This window comes from Schistocerca americana, chromosome 7, assembly GCF_021461395.2.
Source record: "Schistocerca americana isolate TAMUIC-IGC-003095 chromosome 7, iqSchAmer2.1, whole genome shotgun sequence".
NCBI classification, from domain to species: Eukaryota; Metazoa; Arthropoda; class Insecta; order Orthoptera; family Acrididae; genus Schistocerca; species Schistocerca americana.
In genome coordinates this window covers 593,241,453-593,257,424 of record NC_060125.1, presented here as the reverse complement: position 1 = coordinate 593,257,424, position 15,972 = coordinate 593,241,453, and the positions used below count along the sequence as shown (strand labels likewise).

The 15,972-nt window shown below is 44.7% G+C and overlaps 1 protein-coding gene across 1 annotated transcript; it reads left to right on the top strand.

The window, feature by feature from the left end:
* Positions 1 to 852: 852 nt before the first annotated feature.
* Positions 853 to 12,185, top strand: LOC124622182 (prostaglandin reductase 1-like). The gene is made up of 3 exons (XM_047147828.1): positions 853 to 1,053; positions 5,785 to 6,135; positions 11,552 to 12,185. The coding sequence occupies exons 1-3, from the start codon at positions 853 to 855 to the stop codon at positions 12,002 to 12,004; spliced, it is 1,005 nt and encodes a 334-aa protein (XP_047003784.1). The 3' UTR covers positions 12,005 to 12,185.
* The last annotated feature ends 3,787 nt before the right edge of the window (positions 12,186 to 15,972 follow it).

Sequence of the window (15,972 nt, the reverse complement as noted above, 5' to 3'; positions counted from 1 at the left end):
AAACATCAATAGTAATAGATGCTTCTCTTGCATGAAATACGTGTTTAATTTCTCTCGCTTAAAGCGGAGTAAGCTCCAAGTATACTCATATTCGAAAGTATTTCTTCGTGAGTAAGCTATAGCTTATGTCAATAAAGCAGTGTTATTGGCTGTTTATACATGTATTTCATGATAATTCATGTCTCTTGGTACACAAAAATATGTTCTTTTCGTTAATTAAGTAGAAAATAATTACAACCAAACATTATGCCTACGACGCATGTGACTGCTTTCTCACCGACTGAGCGCTAGCGTTGCTACAACTGTCAAACGATAACGATTTTCGCACCAGAGTGTATGGTGACGGTACGTATGTATTAGACTGTGCTATGTCTTTCTTAATAGCAAAGAACTTGCAGTACAAGAGAAGTCTTTCACAGCAGCGACGATTAACAAATGCTTAGAGCACCTAAGGTATGTGTTTAGAGCCTATGTTTACTGGACATTTTTTCGTGTTTTGGTCGCTACTGCCACCTCTCAAAATACGGAATATTTTTTTTTAAATTCGCAATGTTTTATATAGGAGAATGGCGGTGACGCAACATTGTGAAATATTAACGATTTTAGTTCGGTAACCTCAAGCGCTGTCCCTTGCCGCCAGAATGTGTCGCACGTTACGCCAGTCACTAAGCTCTTAACGATCAGCGTAGCCTCGACAATGACTGTGCAGAGCAAAACCGGCGTTGCGCAATGAAGCGCGGGGCGCGGAGCTAAACGCGGTGACGTAGCCCACACACGTACGGCGCTAAACAAGGTCGGAAGACCGTATTAAAGGAGCGACCGGGAGGGAGCTCCGACACAGAACGATCAGTCATGGTCAAGGCGCGCAGGATCGTGATCGCCCGCGTGTTCCAGGGAGAGCCGCGGCTCGAAGACTTCCGCATCGAGGAGGAGGACCTGCCGGCCCTCCGCGATGGCCAGATACTCGCCGAGGCAGTCTACATCAGCGTCGATCCCTACCAGAGGGCGTACAAGAACATGCACCAAGTCGGCGCCACCATGATCGGGTCACAGGTGAAGTTATTTTGACATGCTTTTCCTCCTCACCTGCCCCAAATTACTCGTGGCTCTGGATGAACAAACTGTGTAAATAACAGGTAAAGAGATTTAAGTACTCGTTATTGGATGTAGTGTTGTCAGCTTCCGAGATATTTACTCACATATGGTTTTTAGACGGAACGATGTTCTTTTTATTGCAAGTTCTTCGTAACATGAATGGAATAAATGAATCACGCAAATGTCTGCTGTATCACTTTCTGCAGTAACGATAGTAAATATGCTGCATATGGATCATTATTGGCAGTGAAGTCCTTTCTCAGCACTCTAGTCAAAAAGTCTTTCATGGGGTCTGTGATCATGTTTGGCACTAATGATTACATTCGTCTTTATATACACTGAAGAATCACCTGCCTGATATCGTGAAAGGCCCCAGCAAGCACGCAGGAGTGCCGCAGCCTGACGTGGCATGGACTCGATTAATGTCTCATGTAGTTCTGGAGGGAACTGGCACCATTAATCCCGCAGGCTGTCCATAAATCCGTAAGAGTACGAGAGGGTGGAGGTCTCTTCTGAACAGCACGTTGCAACGCATCCCAAATATGCTCAATTATGTTCATTTGTGGGGAGTTCGGTGGCCAGCGAAAATATTTAAACTGAGAAGAGTGTTTCTGGAGCCACTCCGTAGCAATTCTGGACATTTGATGTGTCGCATTGTCCTGATGGCATTCCCCAAGTCCGTCGGATTGCACAATGGACATGAATGGACGCAGGTTATCAGACAGGATGCTTACGTACGTGTCACCTGTCAGAGTCGTATCTAGACCACCATTACACCATTACAGAGCCTCCACCAGCTTGAACAGCCCTCACTGACACGCAAGGTCCATGGATTCATGAGGTTGTCTCCATACCCGTACACGTCCATCCGCTCGATACAATTTGAAGCGAGACTCGTCCGACCAGACAACATGTTTCCAGACATCAACAGTCCAATGTCAGTGTTGACGGACACAGGCGAGGCGCAAAGCTTTGTGTCATGCAGTCATCAAGTGTACACGTGTGGGCCTTCGGCTTTGAAAGCCCACATCGATGATGTTTCATTGAATGTTTCGGACGCTAACACTTATTGATGGCCCAGCATTGAAATCTGCAGCAATTTGCGAAACGGTTGCACTTCTGTCACGTCGAACGATTCTTTTCAGTCCTCGTCGGTCCCTTTCTTGCAGGATCTTTTTCCGGCCGTAGCGCCGTCGGACATTTGATGTGTTACCGAATTCCTGATGTTCACGTTACAGTCGTGAAATGGTCATACGGGAAAATGCCCACTTCGTCGCTACCTCGGACATGCTGTGTCCCATCGCTCGTGCGCCGAGCCGCGCGGTGTGGCCGCGCGGTTACAGGCGCCATGTCACGATTCCTCCCACCAGGGGTTCGAGTCCTCCCTCGGGTATGGTGTGTATTTGTGTTGCCCATAGCGTAAGTTAGTTTAAGTAGTGTGTAAGTCTAGGGACCGATGACCTCAGCAGTTTTGTCCCTTAGGAATTCACACACATTTTTTTCGTGCGCCGACTGTAACACCACGTTCAAACTCACTTAAATCTTGATAACCTGCAATTGTAGTAACAGTAACCGATCTACCAACTGCGGCAGACACTTGTTGACTTATATAGGCGTTGCCGACCGCAGTTTCGTATTCTGCCTGTTTACATATCTCCTTGAATATGCGTCCCTATACCATTTTATTTGGGTTTTCAGTGTATGTATATGCAGATTGAAGCGACGAGTGAAAGTTTGCACCAAGGCCAGGATTCGAACCCGGGCCTCCTGCTCACTAGCCACTACGCCACCCTGGCACAGTGGTTTTTGCACAACTGCACAGTCTACCCCAGCACGCTTCTCTCCTCAATTACAATTCCCATTTACGCCTCAACTCACTTGGTATTCCCCTAAAGTCGAAGAGGATTGCAGAGGCTCGCCAACTGTATTGGAACAGCATCTCGGTGTCAAACGACCTGGGAGGACCTGTCTGAAACCCAGGCATATGTGCTTTAATCAAATAAAACCACAAGGTTCCTAGTCCCAAACATCTATGCTATATATATATGAAGACTGAAGCGCGAATGAAAATTTGTATCAAGGCTTTACTAGGCAGATGCGCTAAGCACTGTGCACAGTGGTTAGTTTCATTTGCCTAGTGAGCAGAAGACCTGGGTTCAAACCCCAGCATTGGTAGAAAATTTCATTTGTCGCTTGTGTGTTTGACAATTGAAAAGGTCTCTTCTGGAATATTATAGTTTCATATGACACTTGTTTTGGTCACCAAAAAAATACATTTTCTTTATTTTTCACTTCTCATGATGTGTTTCAGGTCTTATTCGATACAAGGTATCTTGTCATTTTATAAACATTTCTTCATGATGTAAGTGAAGTGATATGAAGGAATGTTCACAAAGTGAGAAGATAATATCTATCGAAGTAAGATCTGATGATTCTGACACCGAAACGCGTCATGAGAAGTGAAAAATAAAGAAAATATGCTTTTGGGAAGTAAGACAAGCGCAATAATCTGTACAAGTTATATTTTTCTCGATTTTCGTCGAAACATGATCCTTAAGTGTTGGCTATCCTTTAGCCTGAAGTAGGCATAAGTTTTAACGTTTAAGGTTATTCTAGGCCTGGGCAGTCCAATATCTGTGCTAATGAAAGTCTGTCTATTGCAGCGATATTACTTAAGGCCGTGAATCTCTAACAGAAGAGCATCACAATATATCTTCTGCTAGTGGTGTGACTATTCCAGATATACAAATTAGCACTTAAGAACAATAAAGGATAGGTATGTTACAAATAAACAAAGGAGAGAGAGAAATAAATGTTATTATATCATTAAGTCAGAGAGCGCACAAATAACGACAAGCAAAGGTTAGTAGAGATTCGTGCGTCTGTGAAAAGATAATGCGCGAAGCATGCAACAACTGCCAGTGTCATACCTTTGCAAAAGGTCTGGCAGAGAACCTGACAAATTTCTGGCCCCATGTAAAATCGCGAAGCATATCTAAGGCTTTCATTTATTCCCTTGTTGACCAGTTTTTTCTGTGGCAGTTAAAGATAGCAAAACGAAAGCCGAAGCTTCAAATTTCGCATTCGAGAAATCGATCACGCAGCTGAATCGCACAAACGTAGCGTCATTTGAGCACTGGACAGATGCCTGCGTGGACGACACAGTAATACGTATCTGTGGCGTGTTGGGGAACAGCTGAAGGATTTGAAAGTAAATAAGTCACCAGGTCCGGATGGAATCACAATTCGGATTTACAGCGAGTACTCTAAGGCACTGGCCCCCTACCTAGCTTGCAGTTATTGCGATCTCTCGCCAAGAGACTGGAAAAAAGCGCAGGTGACTACTGCACATAAGAAGGTAAAATAACGGATCAGCAAAATTAGAGACCAATATCCCTAACTGCCGTTTGCTGCAGAATTGTTGAGTATATTCTCATCTCGAATATAACACATTTTCTTGAGGCCGAGAAGATAATGCCCACGAATCAGCATAGTTTTAGAAGCATCGCTTGTCCTTTTCTCACGTAATATACTGCGAACTATGGATGAACGCCAAAAGACAGATTCCGTATTTTCAGATTTCCGGAAAGCATTTGACATGGCGTCCCAGCGCAGGCTATTAACGCAAATACGAGCATATACATTAAATTCATAGATGCGTGAGTGGCTCGAAGGTTTCTTAACTAACAGCCAGCGAGTTTTCATCATACCGTTAGCAGTGCCCCAGGGACGTGTGATAAGACCGCTATTGTTCTCAGTATACATAAATGATTTGGCGGACGCAGTGGGCAGCAATCTGGTGTTGTTTACTGAAGATTGCTGTGGTGTACCGCATGGTGTCGAAACTAAGTGACTGTAGGAGGTTACAAGATAACTTAGGCAAGATTTCTAGTTGGTGTGATGAATGGTAGCTAGCTCTAAATGTGAGAAAATGTAAGTTAATGCGGATGAATAGAAACTCCTAACCCGTAATGTTCGGATGCAGCATAAATCCTGCTTGACACAGTCACCTTGTTTAAATATCTGGGTGTACCGTTGCAGAGCAATATGAAATGGAACGAGCTGTGAGGACTTGGTAAGGAAGGCGAATAATAGCCTCTGGTTCATTGGGTGAACTCTAGGAAAGTATGGCTCATCTGTAAAGGAGGTCGCAAACAGTATGCTGGTGCAACCTGTTCTTGAATAGCGCTCGAGTATTTGGGATCCACATCAGGTCTGATAGAACGAGGACATTGAAGCAATTCAGAGGCGAGGTGCTATATTTGTTACCAGTATGTTCGAACAACAGGTAAATGTTATGCAGATGCTTGGGGAAATCAAATGGGAATCCCTGGCGGGAAGGAGACGTTCTTTTTGAAGAGCACTATTGAGAAAATTTAGAGAACTGTCATTTGATGCTGACTGCAGAACGATCCTCCTGCCGCCAGCATACACTTCACGCAGGGACCATAATGATCAGATACAAGAAATTAGGGCTCATACGGTAGCATGTAGAGAACCGTTTTTCCCTCGCTCTATATGCGAGTGGCACAGGTAATGAAACGATTTGTAGTGGTACAACGTACACTCCACCACGTACTGTACAGTGGCTTGTGGAGTATCTGTGTAGATGTAGATGTTTGTGGTGAGGTGTTTATTCGTTGTTATGCAGTGATATGCAGGTAACAGAATATTATCCTTTGCCCACAGGTGGCCCGCATCGTGGAGAGCCGTGCTGCGGACTTCCCAGTGGGGCGGTACGTGGTCGGCTACTGGGGGTGGCGCGACCGCACCGTGGCCGACGTGGGGCCGGACGCTCCCTACTTCATGTCTCCGGCCATGCTGGTGCCAGACCTGGGGGAGCTGCCCCTCTCCCTCTCTCTGGGGGTGCTGGGCATGCCTGGAATCACGGCCTACTTTGGACTGCTGGAGGTCTGCAAGCCAAAGAAGGGAGAGGTCGCCGTAGTCAGTGGGGCAGCAGGTGCTGTGGGGTCCATAGTTGGGCAGATAGCGCGCCTCAAGGGGTGCAAAGTAATTGGCTTCGCGGGATCAGACGCTAAGGTAAGACACTATCCCATTTTGGTTTCACTACACTGTATTGCAAAGAACGTAACTTCGAGGAAGAGAACATTTACATGAATTCAGACATGGTACCTGATATTCTGTTTACTTGAATCGAGAATGCCACCAAGCAGACTGGCGAATGCCTAAAACTGGACTGCATCCGTTCTTCCTGCAGTCTCAGATTTCTGCAGAACAAGCACGTCCTGTCACAAGTAAAACTACTAGAGACAAGCCTGAATTTGAGGCAGGTAACTGGAAAATGTCGTGAATTTTGTGCCCTGCTTAAATTTTTTTCCTAGATTATAAAAAAGACCTTTGATTGTGTCATGTGGGACGAGTAGAGGCATGTGCTCAATGATTTTGGGGTTTAGAAGTACCTAGTATCATTATTGAAAGATCTTCGTACCAGTCATACTGCAACCATAAAGGTGTATGGTGAATACTCTAAATGCTTAGACGTGACAAATGGAGTCAGTCAAGGTTCTATACCAGGGCCGGCCGCAGCCTGCCACACTTCGTGCTGGCTGCTTTGCAGGCCAAGGCTTGGTCCGGTCCGCCTTGCATTTGATCATTCCTTTCTGGAAGTACCCGGTACAGCACGACATTTCATTTACACCACTGGCCATTAAAATTGCTACACCAAGAAGAAATGCAGATGATAAACGGGTATTCATTGGACAAATATACTATACTAGAACTGACATGTATTTACACTTTCAGTCAATTTGGGTGCATAGATCCTGAGAAATCAGTACCCAGAACAACCGCCTTGGGCCGTAATAACAGCCTTGATACGCCTGGGCATTGAGTCAAAAAGAGCTTCGATGGCGTGTACAGGTACAGCTGCCCATGCAGCTTCAACACGATACCACAGTTCATCGAGAGTAGTGACTGGCGTATTGTGACGAACCAGTTGCTCGGCCACCATTGACCAGACGTTTTCAATTGGTGAGAGATCTGGAGAATGTGCTGGTCAGGGCAGCAGTCGAACATTTTCTGTATCCAGAAAGGACCGTTGAGGACCTGCACAAGCGGTCGTGCATTATCCTGCTGAAACGTAGGGTTTCGCAGGGATCGAATGAGGGGTAGAGCCATGGGTTGTAACACATCTGAAATGTAGCGTCCACTGTTCAAAGTGCCGTCAATGCGAACAAGAGGTGACCGATACGTGTAACCAATGGCACCCCATACCATCACGCCAGGTGATACGACGGTATGGCGATGACGAATATACGCTTCCAATGTGCGTTCACCGCGATGTCGGCAAACACGGATGCGACAATCATGATGATGTAAACAGAACCTGGATTCATCCGAAAAAATGACGTTTTGCCATTCGTGCACCCAGGTTCGTCATTGAGTACACCATTGCAGGCGGTCCTGTCTGTGATGCAGCGTCAAGGGTAACCGCAGCCACAGTCTCCGAGCTGATAGTCCATGCTGCTGCAAACGTCGTCGAACTGTTCGTGCAGATGGTTGTTGTCTTGCAAACGTCCCCATCTGTTGACTCAGAAATCGAGACGTTGCTGCACGATCCGTTACAGTCATGCGGATAAGATGCCTGTCATCTCGGCTGCTAGTGATTCGAGGCCGTTGGGATCCAGCACGGCGTTCCGTATTACCCTCCTAACCCCACCGATTCCATATTCTGCTAACAGTCATTGGATCTCGACCAATGCGAGCAGCAATGTCGCGATACGATGAACCGTAATCGCGATAGGCTACAATCTGACCTTTATCAAAGTCGGAAACGTGATGGTACGCATTTCTCCTCCTTACACGAGGCATCACAACAACGTTTCACCAGGCAACGCCGGTTGGGCTGCTGTTTGTGTATGAGAAATCGGTTGGAAACTTTCCTCATGTCATCACGTTGTAGGTGTCGCCACCGGCGCCAACCTTGTGTGAATGCTCTGAAAAGCTAATCATTTGCATATCACAGCATCTTCTTCCTGTCGGTTAAATTTCGCGTCTGTAGCACGTCATCTTGGTGGTGTAGCAATTTTAATGGCCAGTAGTGTAGTATTGCAGTGTGTCATAAGCTGGTCGGCGCGACTCTTTACAGCTGGGCAGAATCATGGTGTCAGCGCTGTCTACCGTCCGCTATTTGTTTGTGGTATGACAGACGTTCACAGGTCCAGTGGCTGTTAGCACAAAATAAGCAGTCTAGCAATCCATCGTCACAAGCCTTTAAAAAGGAATGGGGATGACAGAAGATAGGGATTATTATTCCCAATATGTCTTATGCATTTGCATAAGTGATGGGTACAGCAAATTTGCTGTGAAACTAAACTGAAGAGCCAAAGATACTGGTACACCTGACTAATATCATGTAGGGCGCCCGCAACAACGCAGAAGTGCCGCTAAACGACGTGGCATGGACTCGATTAATGTGTGAGGTAGTGGTGGAGGGAACTGACACTATTAATCCTGCAGGGCTGTCCATAAATCCGTAAGAGTACGAGGGGGTGGAGACCTCTTCTGAACAGCATGTTTCAAGGCATCCCAGATACGCTCATTAACGTTCACGTGTGGGGAGTTTGGTGGCCAGCGGAAATGTTTAAACTCAGAAGAGTGTTCCCGGAGTCACTCTGTTGGACACGTGGTGTATCGCATTGTCCTGCTGGAATTGCCCAAGTCTGTCAGAATGCACAATGGGAATAAATGGATGCAGGTGATCAGACAGGATGCTTACGTACGTGTCATCTGTCAGTGTTGTATATAGACGTATCAGTAGTCCCATATCACTCCAGCTGCAACCACCCCCACCATTACAGAACCTCCACCAGCTTGAAGAGTCCCCTGCTGAAATGCAGCGTCCATGGATTCATGAGGTTGTCTCCATACCCGTACACGTCCATCCGCTCGATACAGTTTGAAACGAGATTCGTCCGACCAGGTAACATGTTTCCAGTCATCGACAGTCCAATGCCGGTATTGACAGGCCCAGGCGAGGCGTAAAGCTCTGTGTCATGCAGTTATCAAAGGTACACGAGTGGGCCTTCGGCTCCGAAAGCCCATATTGATGATGTTCCTTTGAATGATTCGCACGCTAACACTTGTTGATGGCCTAGCACTGAAACCTGCAGCAGTTTGGGGAAGGATTGCACTTCTGTCACGTCGAACGATTCTGTACAGTCGTCGTTGGTCTCGTTCTTGCAGGATCTTTTTCCGGCCGCAAATATGTCGGAGATTTTATGTTTTACCGAATTCCTGATATCCACGATGGACTTTTGAAGTGATCGTAAGGGAATATTCCCTCTTCATCGCTGCCTCAGAGAGGCCGTGTCCCATCGCTCGTGCGGCGACTATAACACCAGACTCAAATCTTGGTAACCTACCATTGTAGCAGCAGTAACCGATCTAAAAGCTGCACCATACACTTCTGTCGTATGTAGGCATTGGCACCGCAGCGCCGTATTCTGCCTGTTTACATATCTCCCTATTTGAATACGCATGCCTATATCAGTTTCTTGTATATTACAATACCATGCAGAAACAATTTAAAGAATTAGCGAACAATGAAAGAGCGAAAAATTACAACAATCGACAGACGGAATTCACTGTTCTGCAGATCAAGAAGCTTTTTGTGCTACATGTACAGGCATGCCACACTGGTAGAAATGAATGGTACGAGTAGTAAAGTTGCTGAAGTCGCTCACATTATTCCACTCTCAGTTGTAGCAGTTTTCCATGGAACTGATCGAAGGTATGGAGACTTTATATATCACTACAAAGTACGTCGATTAAGTCGATACGCTATTGCTGAATTTATGAAAAAGAGGAGGACGGGGGGGTTTGGAGAGGAGGCTTGAAAAGTAGATCATCCTAGTATTTTAAGTGGACTTGACTGCACACTGCCCACAATAAGACATTGCAAGAGAGAAACATCTTTCTTCTGATTTTATGGGAATGCATTCAAAAAGAAGATCGGATTATAGTAGGGACATATTCAGACAAACACAGTCCAATTCCCTAAGCTCGGACCGATGACCACGCTGTCTGGTCTCCTTCCCCAAACCAACCAACCAACCAACCCTAAGCTCGCTGCTGTTAAGGAAAACGCGAGGTTTGAAGAATTCATTGTGCCCATGAAAGAATTACAAGGATAGTGTCCTACGACAGTCTGTCTGTCTTACAGGTGTTCTCGAGAACGTTTGCCGTCTCAGTTGAAAGCGCCCCTGTGTATGTGCAATTAACTGTAACTGACTGACCTGAAAGGTAGTTCCCGTTCTAATGAGAAATATTTTTGCGTTAAAACTGTCTAGGACGTCTACATTGCTTTCCTCTCGTAGAATTTCCAAGTCTCCATAAAGAGGTTGGAAAAGTGCTACAATATTTCGACCGGCATAATTGTGTGAAAGACATTTTTTCTATTATGAAACTAAGTGAATCATGATTTACAGCAACCTGAGTGCGAAAATCTGTGAATCTGTCGGTGTCTGCCCTTACGCCGAGATTTTGTACCGCACAAAAATTATATTATGTTTTCAGCGCGTCAAAAATAATTACAAAGCACAAAAACTTGTTTCGTTCGTGATCTTTGTTGTTGGGAAACAAGACAGTCGTTGCCTTTATGGAGACACGTTTGCGGTTGCCTACAGAATCTTGGTTGTAACCAGACGTGCACCTCTCCGTCCGAAGAAAAGCAACGGCTACGAATGTCTTTCTTCAGTGCTCCAAAAACGTGGAAATCGCATGGGGAGAGATTGAGACTGTATGGAGGATGTGTGAGGACTTCCCAGAGAAACTTCTGCAGTCCACTGGAAAAAAAAAGGACTTGGCAACTTGCCAAGGGTCAGGCCCACATGTTGCTAAGGTTCTTCGATTTCGCTGCAGAAGTTTCGCTAGGAGACCCTCACACATCCTGTATAGAGTCTAAATCTCTCCCCATGCGATTTCCACCTTTTCGGAGCCCTGAAGAAAGATATTCTTGACTGTCAATTTGCTTCGGATGGAGAGATGCACACCTCAGTATAACCAAGATTCTGTAGGCAATCGCAAACGCTTATCCACGAAAGGAACGACGATTTTGTCTCACTGTGGAGTAAACGTGTTAACAGTTACGTTGATTAATTTTGAAATAATAAACAGTTGATCTACTTTTTCCCATCTGTCTCATTTCTATTTGACTGCTCCTTATTATTCCAGAATGAAAAATAAAGCGCAATTGGAAATAATAATAATAATAATAATATAGTACAAAAATCTACCACACTTTAGAGGTACTATTTATGGAGATAGAAAGGGGAAGGTGTTGACTGTGGACCTATTAGTAAGAACAGTCCAAACATTCGCCTCGAACGATTTTGAAGTCACCTACAAAGCAAAATGAGTTAGTACTATTTCAATAACCATTTACGAAAATTGAGAACTCACGTTTCTAGCTGCGTAACTGGCCTCTCTTCCGCAGGTGAAGTGGCTGAAAGAGGAGTTGGGATTCCATCACGCATTTAACTACAAGACGAATGACGTCACAGAGGCGCTGAAGCAGGCGGCACCTGACGGCGTCGACGTGTACTTCGACAACGTGGGCGGCGAGATGAGCAGCGCAATCATCAACAGCATGCGAGAGTACGGTCGCATCTCCGTGTGCGGCGCGATATCTGGATACAACGAGTCTAATCTCCCGAAGGCTACCATCATCCAGCACGCAGCCATATTCAAGCAGCTCCGCATGGAGGGATTCATGTACATCCGATGGCACGACCGCTGGGGAGAGGGCATCGGACAGCTGATGCAGTGGATCAGGGAGGGGAAAATCAAGTACCACGAGACTGTTACCGACGGCTTCCAGAACACTCCCAAAGCCTTTGTTGGCATGCTGCAAGGAGAGAACCTAGGGAAAGCTGTTGTTAAAGTCTGAAGCGTGAAGCATACTTCCGTACTAGATTTGGGCGCATGAGCAGGGCCAAAGACAATTTGTTACAGTATTTTGTGCAGTGAATTACAAAAGGTAGCTGGATGACTGGGACAGAATATTCTTTCAGAATTTGTTTGTGCTTTCATTTTTGTAAACTAAAAAGAAATAAATTTTATAGAAAACCTTTTGTGTGTTGTGTCCATTATTTAACTCCACAGTCAGATTACATGTCCCAGCACGTAGTTGTCCCGAAAACAACATAACTTAAGTGCTACACACCAACAACTATAAGAGCATGAAACGATAGAAAATATTCATGTAGCTGGTTAATGTTTGTGTTCTTAAGTAATAGAACCCAAATATGAAGTCCTCGACAGAGAGCGTTCATCAGAGACAAGGGTACCGTCAGGAGTGCCCCAGGGTAGTGTGATAGGACCGTTATTATTTTATATACACATAAGTGATGTGGCGGACAGGGTGGGGAGCAATATACAGTTGTTTGCTGATCATACAGTGTGTAAGGTAAGTTGTCGTGGACGAAACACTATAGAATGAAACAAGATGACTTACAAAAAATTTCTACTTGGTGTGATGAATGGCAGCTAGCTCTGAATGTAGATAAATGTAAGTTAATACGAAGGAGTAGGAAGAACAATCCCGAAATGTTCGGATGCAGCGTTAGCAGTGTCCATCTTGACACTGTGACATCTTTTAAATACCTGGGCGTAACTTGCAAAGTGATATGAAATGGAACACACATATGAGGATTGTGGTAGGAAAGGATAATGGTCGACTTCAGTTTACTGGGAGAATTTTGGTACAGTGTTAATGCGACCTATACTTGAGTACTGCTAGCGAGTTTGGGATTCCCACCAGGCTGGATCAAAGTCAGGCCGCTAGATGTATTACTGGTGGGCTCGAACAACACGCAAGTTCTATGGATGTGCTTTGGGAACTCAAGTCGAAATCCCTGGAGGGAAGGCGACGTTCTTTTCGGGGAACACTATTGAAAAAATTTAGAGAACCGGTATTTGAAGCTGTATGAATGCAGAGTCTCGCGGTGATAACATTGAATAAAATGTTCTCGGGTTTCCAACCGCGTCAATTGCTTAAAACTACACGAGCTTTCGGCCAAGCACTCCTTGGTCATTGTCAAGTGTTATGACTGCCAGTGGGCTGTTGGTGTGCCCTTATATACGCTAGCTGTCGGCTGTGACGTCACTGGTGCCCGTGACATTGCCATATATGGGCATGTTTTGAGTCAGCGTTCGATGTGCCCTCTTCAACCGCGCGATCGCTGGATCCCACGCAGCGCTGAGCTGCAAGCCACCGTCTCTATTCAGGGTGTTTGTGGTAATTTTTATTTCAATAGCTTCCTTTATTAAACTGTCCGAGAAGCCGTTAGTGCGAGCCACGACAGAGGTATCGCCAAATTTTATATGGTGACCGTTTTTAAGGCATGCTCAACTAACGCAAATTTCTCTGGATAGCGTAGGCGATAATACCTCTCATGTTCTTTCCTGCGTTGTTCCACAGTGCGCACTGTTTGTCCGATGTACTTCTGGCCACACTCACAAGGTATTCCGTAGACTCCAGGTGTTCTGAGACCTACTGCGTCTTTAACTGGTCTCAGTAATTGGCTGATTTTCGTTGGAGGCCTGAAGATTGATTTGATCTTGTGTCTTCTCGTCATGCCAGCTTTGCATTATTACGAGAAAGGATTCACAACACAAGGCAACAGCTGGATGCAATTGGACGTCCTATTATGGCCTTGCACCTGCAGTTATCAAAAACACTCACCGCTTTGGACTGGGAATGGGTCGACGCTGCTACGGTATCTCAACAGACGTCAGCACAGGAAAGAACTACAGAGAAGCAGAAAGGAAAGTTCGGCCGCCTTTCGCAACAACAACATGGTGCGGACCACAGATCTTCAGAACGCACCGTCATCAACTTGACGGCGAGAGATATAGACGCGGGCGCAATGTCGGCACTTAAGAAAGGACTTAATTTCGCACCTTCCCCGAGGGACATTCCTGTCTGTGAAGTAATAAGCGGTGTTGAACAGGCAGTCCACAATCTCCCACATGAAACAGCGGACGGAATACGGCGAGAACCCAGCTTTATACTGACAAAGGCGAAGTTACGAGCATCCAACATGACCAGGGCTGATCGCAACGGCCTTCGAGCACTACGTAATGATGAAAGCATTGTGGTACTTCCCGCTGAAAAGGGCAATGCCGCCGTAATTATGGAGTTCGAGGACTATGACACGAAGATCTGTGCGCTACTGAACGACGATACTTATCGGAAGCTCCCTACAGAGAACTACAGATATAAATGAAATATTGAAATTGTTCAGCCAATTTAGTAGAAAAGTCTTAAAACTACAGCGAAACCTGTATAATTGGGGCCAGTCCTAGTCCGAATTATAGAAAGTCGGGATCACATAAATGTTTTCTAAAATAGTTATCTGCAGCTGTAATAATGAATCTAACAACCCGTGGACGTAGTAGTTAAGTTGAAATGTAACGTTATGCGTCTTTCTCATTCTTCTGAATGATAACGATATCATCAGCAAACAGAAGAACGTTTGTAATCTTAATTCCTTTGTTTATATTACATTTTCATTTACAAAGAGTGAAGTCACTGTAAATAACAGAATGAATAGCAGAGTGCCACGTCCTTTTCTCTCTCCTTCGTTAATAACTATTTCTTCTAATAAATTCCTACCTATGTTTGTTACAAAGCGTGTATTTTTAGTCTGTAATATTTGTCTTGTGGTCATTAACTATCGTTGAGTATAGCTAGTAGCCAGAGTTCAGAAGATATGCAATGATATCACAAAAATGTGCGACTGGATTAAATGCGTTGAAGTTTGCAATGCAAATTCAAACATTTAACAAACTTGATGAATACACTACCGCATTTTAATACCCTTTTAAGCGATCAAAGAGACAGAATTTAGCGTAACTCATTATGTAAGCTTCAGAAAGCAAACTGAGCAGGTTTCTAAATTGTTGTGTCCCTGTACGCAACACAGATATGTATGTTATTCGTTGTCGGCCTGTGAAGATACAGAATTTTTTGCGAAGTGTAATTCTGGATTAGTCGCGTAATCATTAGGCGTATGAAGTTTCTGTAGCCTGTGGCCCCTCTTTTCTTAAGTTTAAGACTTTTTACGTAGTAAATTATGGAATATTACAGTGTTTTATGTCATTAGCATTTCATACGAAAGAAAGTATTCTTGATAACCATTTATGAACAAAAGGTGCAGTACGACTGCATTTCAGCTTCGTGTAGGATTTCATTGTTATAGCTATATAAAAGTAATCATAATCTCCCACCATGTACAATATTTAAGCGTGAATAGTAAAATTAAAAAGAATTAATTTTTTTATTAGTTAGAACCCTCGTCGCCGTATATAAATGGAAAAAAAAACGTTTCTACAGCGAATATTATAATAGTGTTAATGATGTTTAAAAAATACATGAAAGAGTCATTTTAATGCAAAGGACATTTTTATATGGTCAAACATTTGTTTTGTGTTGCATTGTTGTTTGTTTGAGGCACTTCTTGAGCAGGGCAGGGCGCTTGGATTTAAAGGGAGCCTCGGAGTAGATGAAGTCACGAGTCATCGGATGTTTAAACATGTTTGGAAAAAGATTGAGTGTGAATTAAACCTCCGCTCAGAATGCACATCTGTAGACAGTTACGTAATAAATCTTCATGCTCATACGAATTAGTTAGCTATTTCAAGAGTGTAAACAGAAGAACGATTATTAAGTGAGACATCAACATTTAAACCTATACCAATGTTTTCATGGTTTTACCATCCGGAACCTTTCCGGCCTACAGGTGAATACGAGGGGAAGGGAAGCAGCGCGGAGTGGCCGCGCGGTTTGATGCGCCATGTCACGGATTGTGCAGCCCCTACCGCGGAGGATCGGGTCCTCCCGCATGGGTGTGT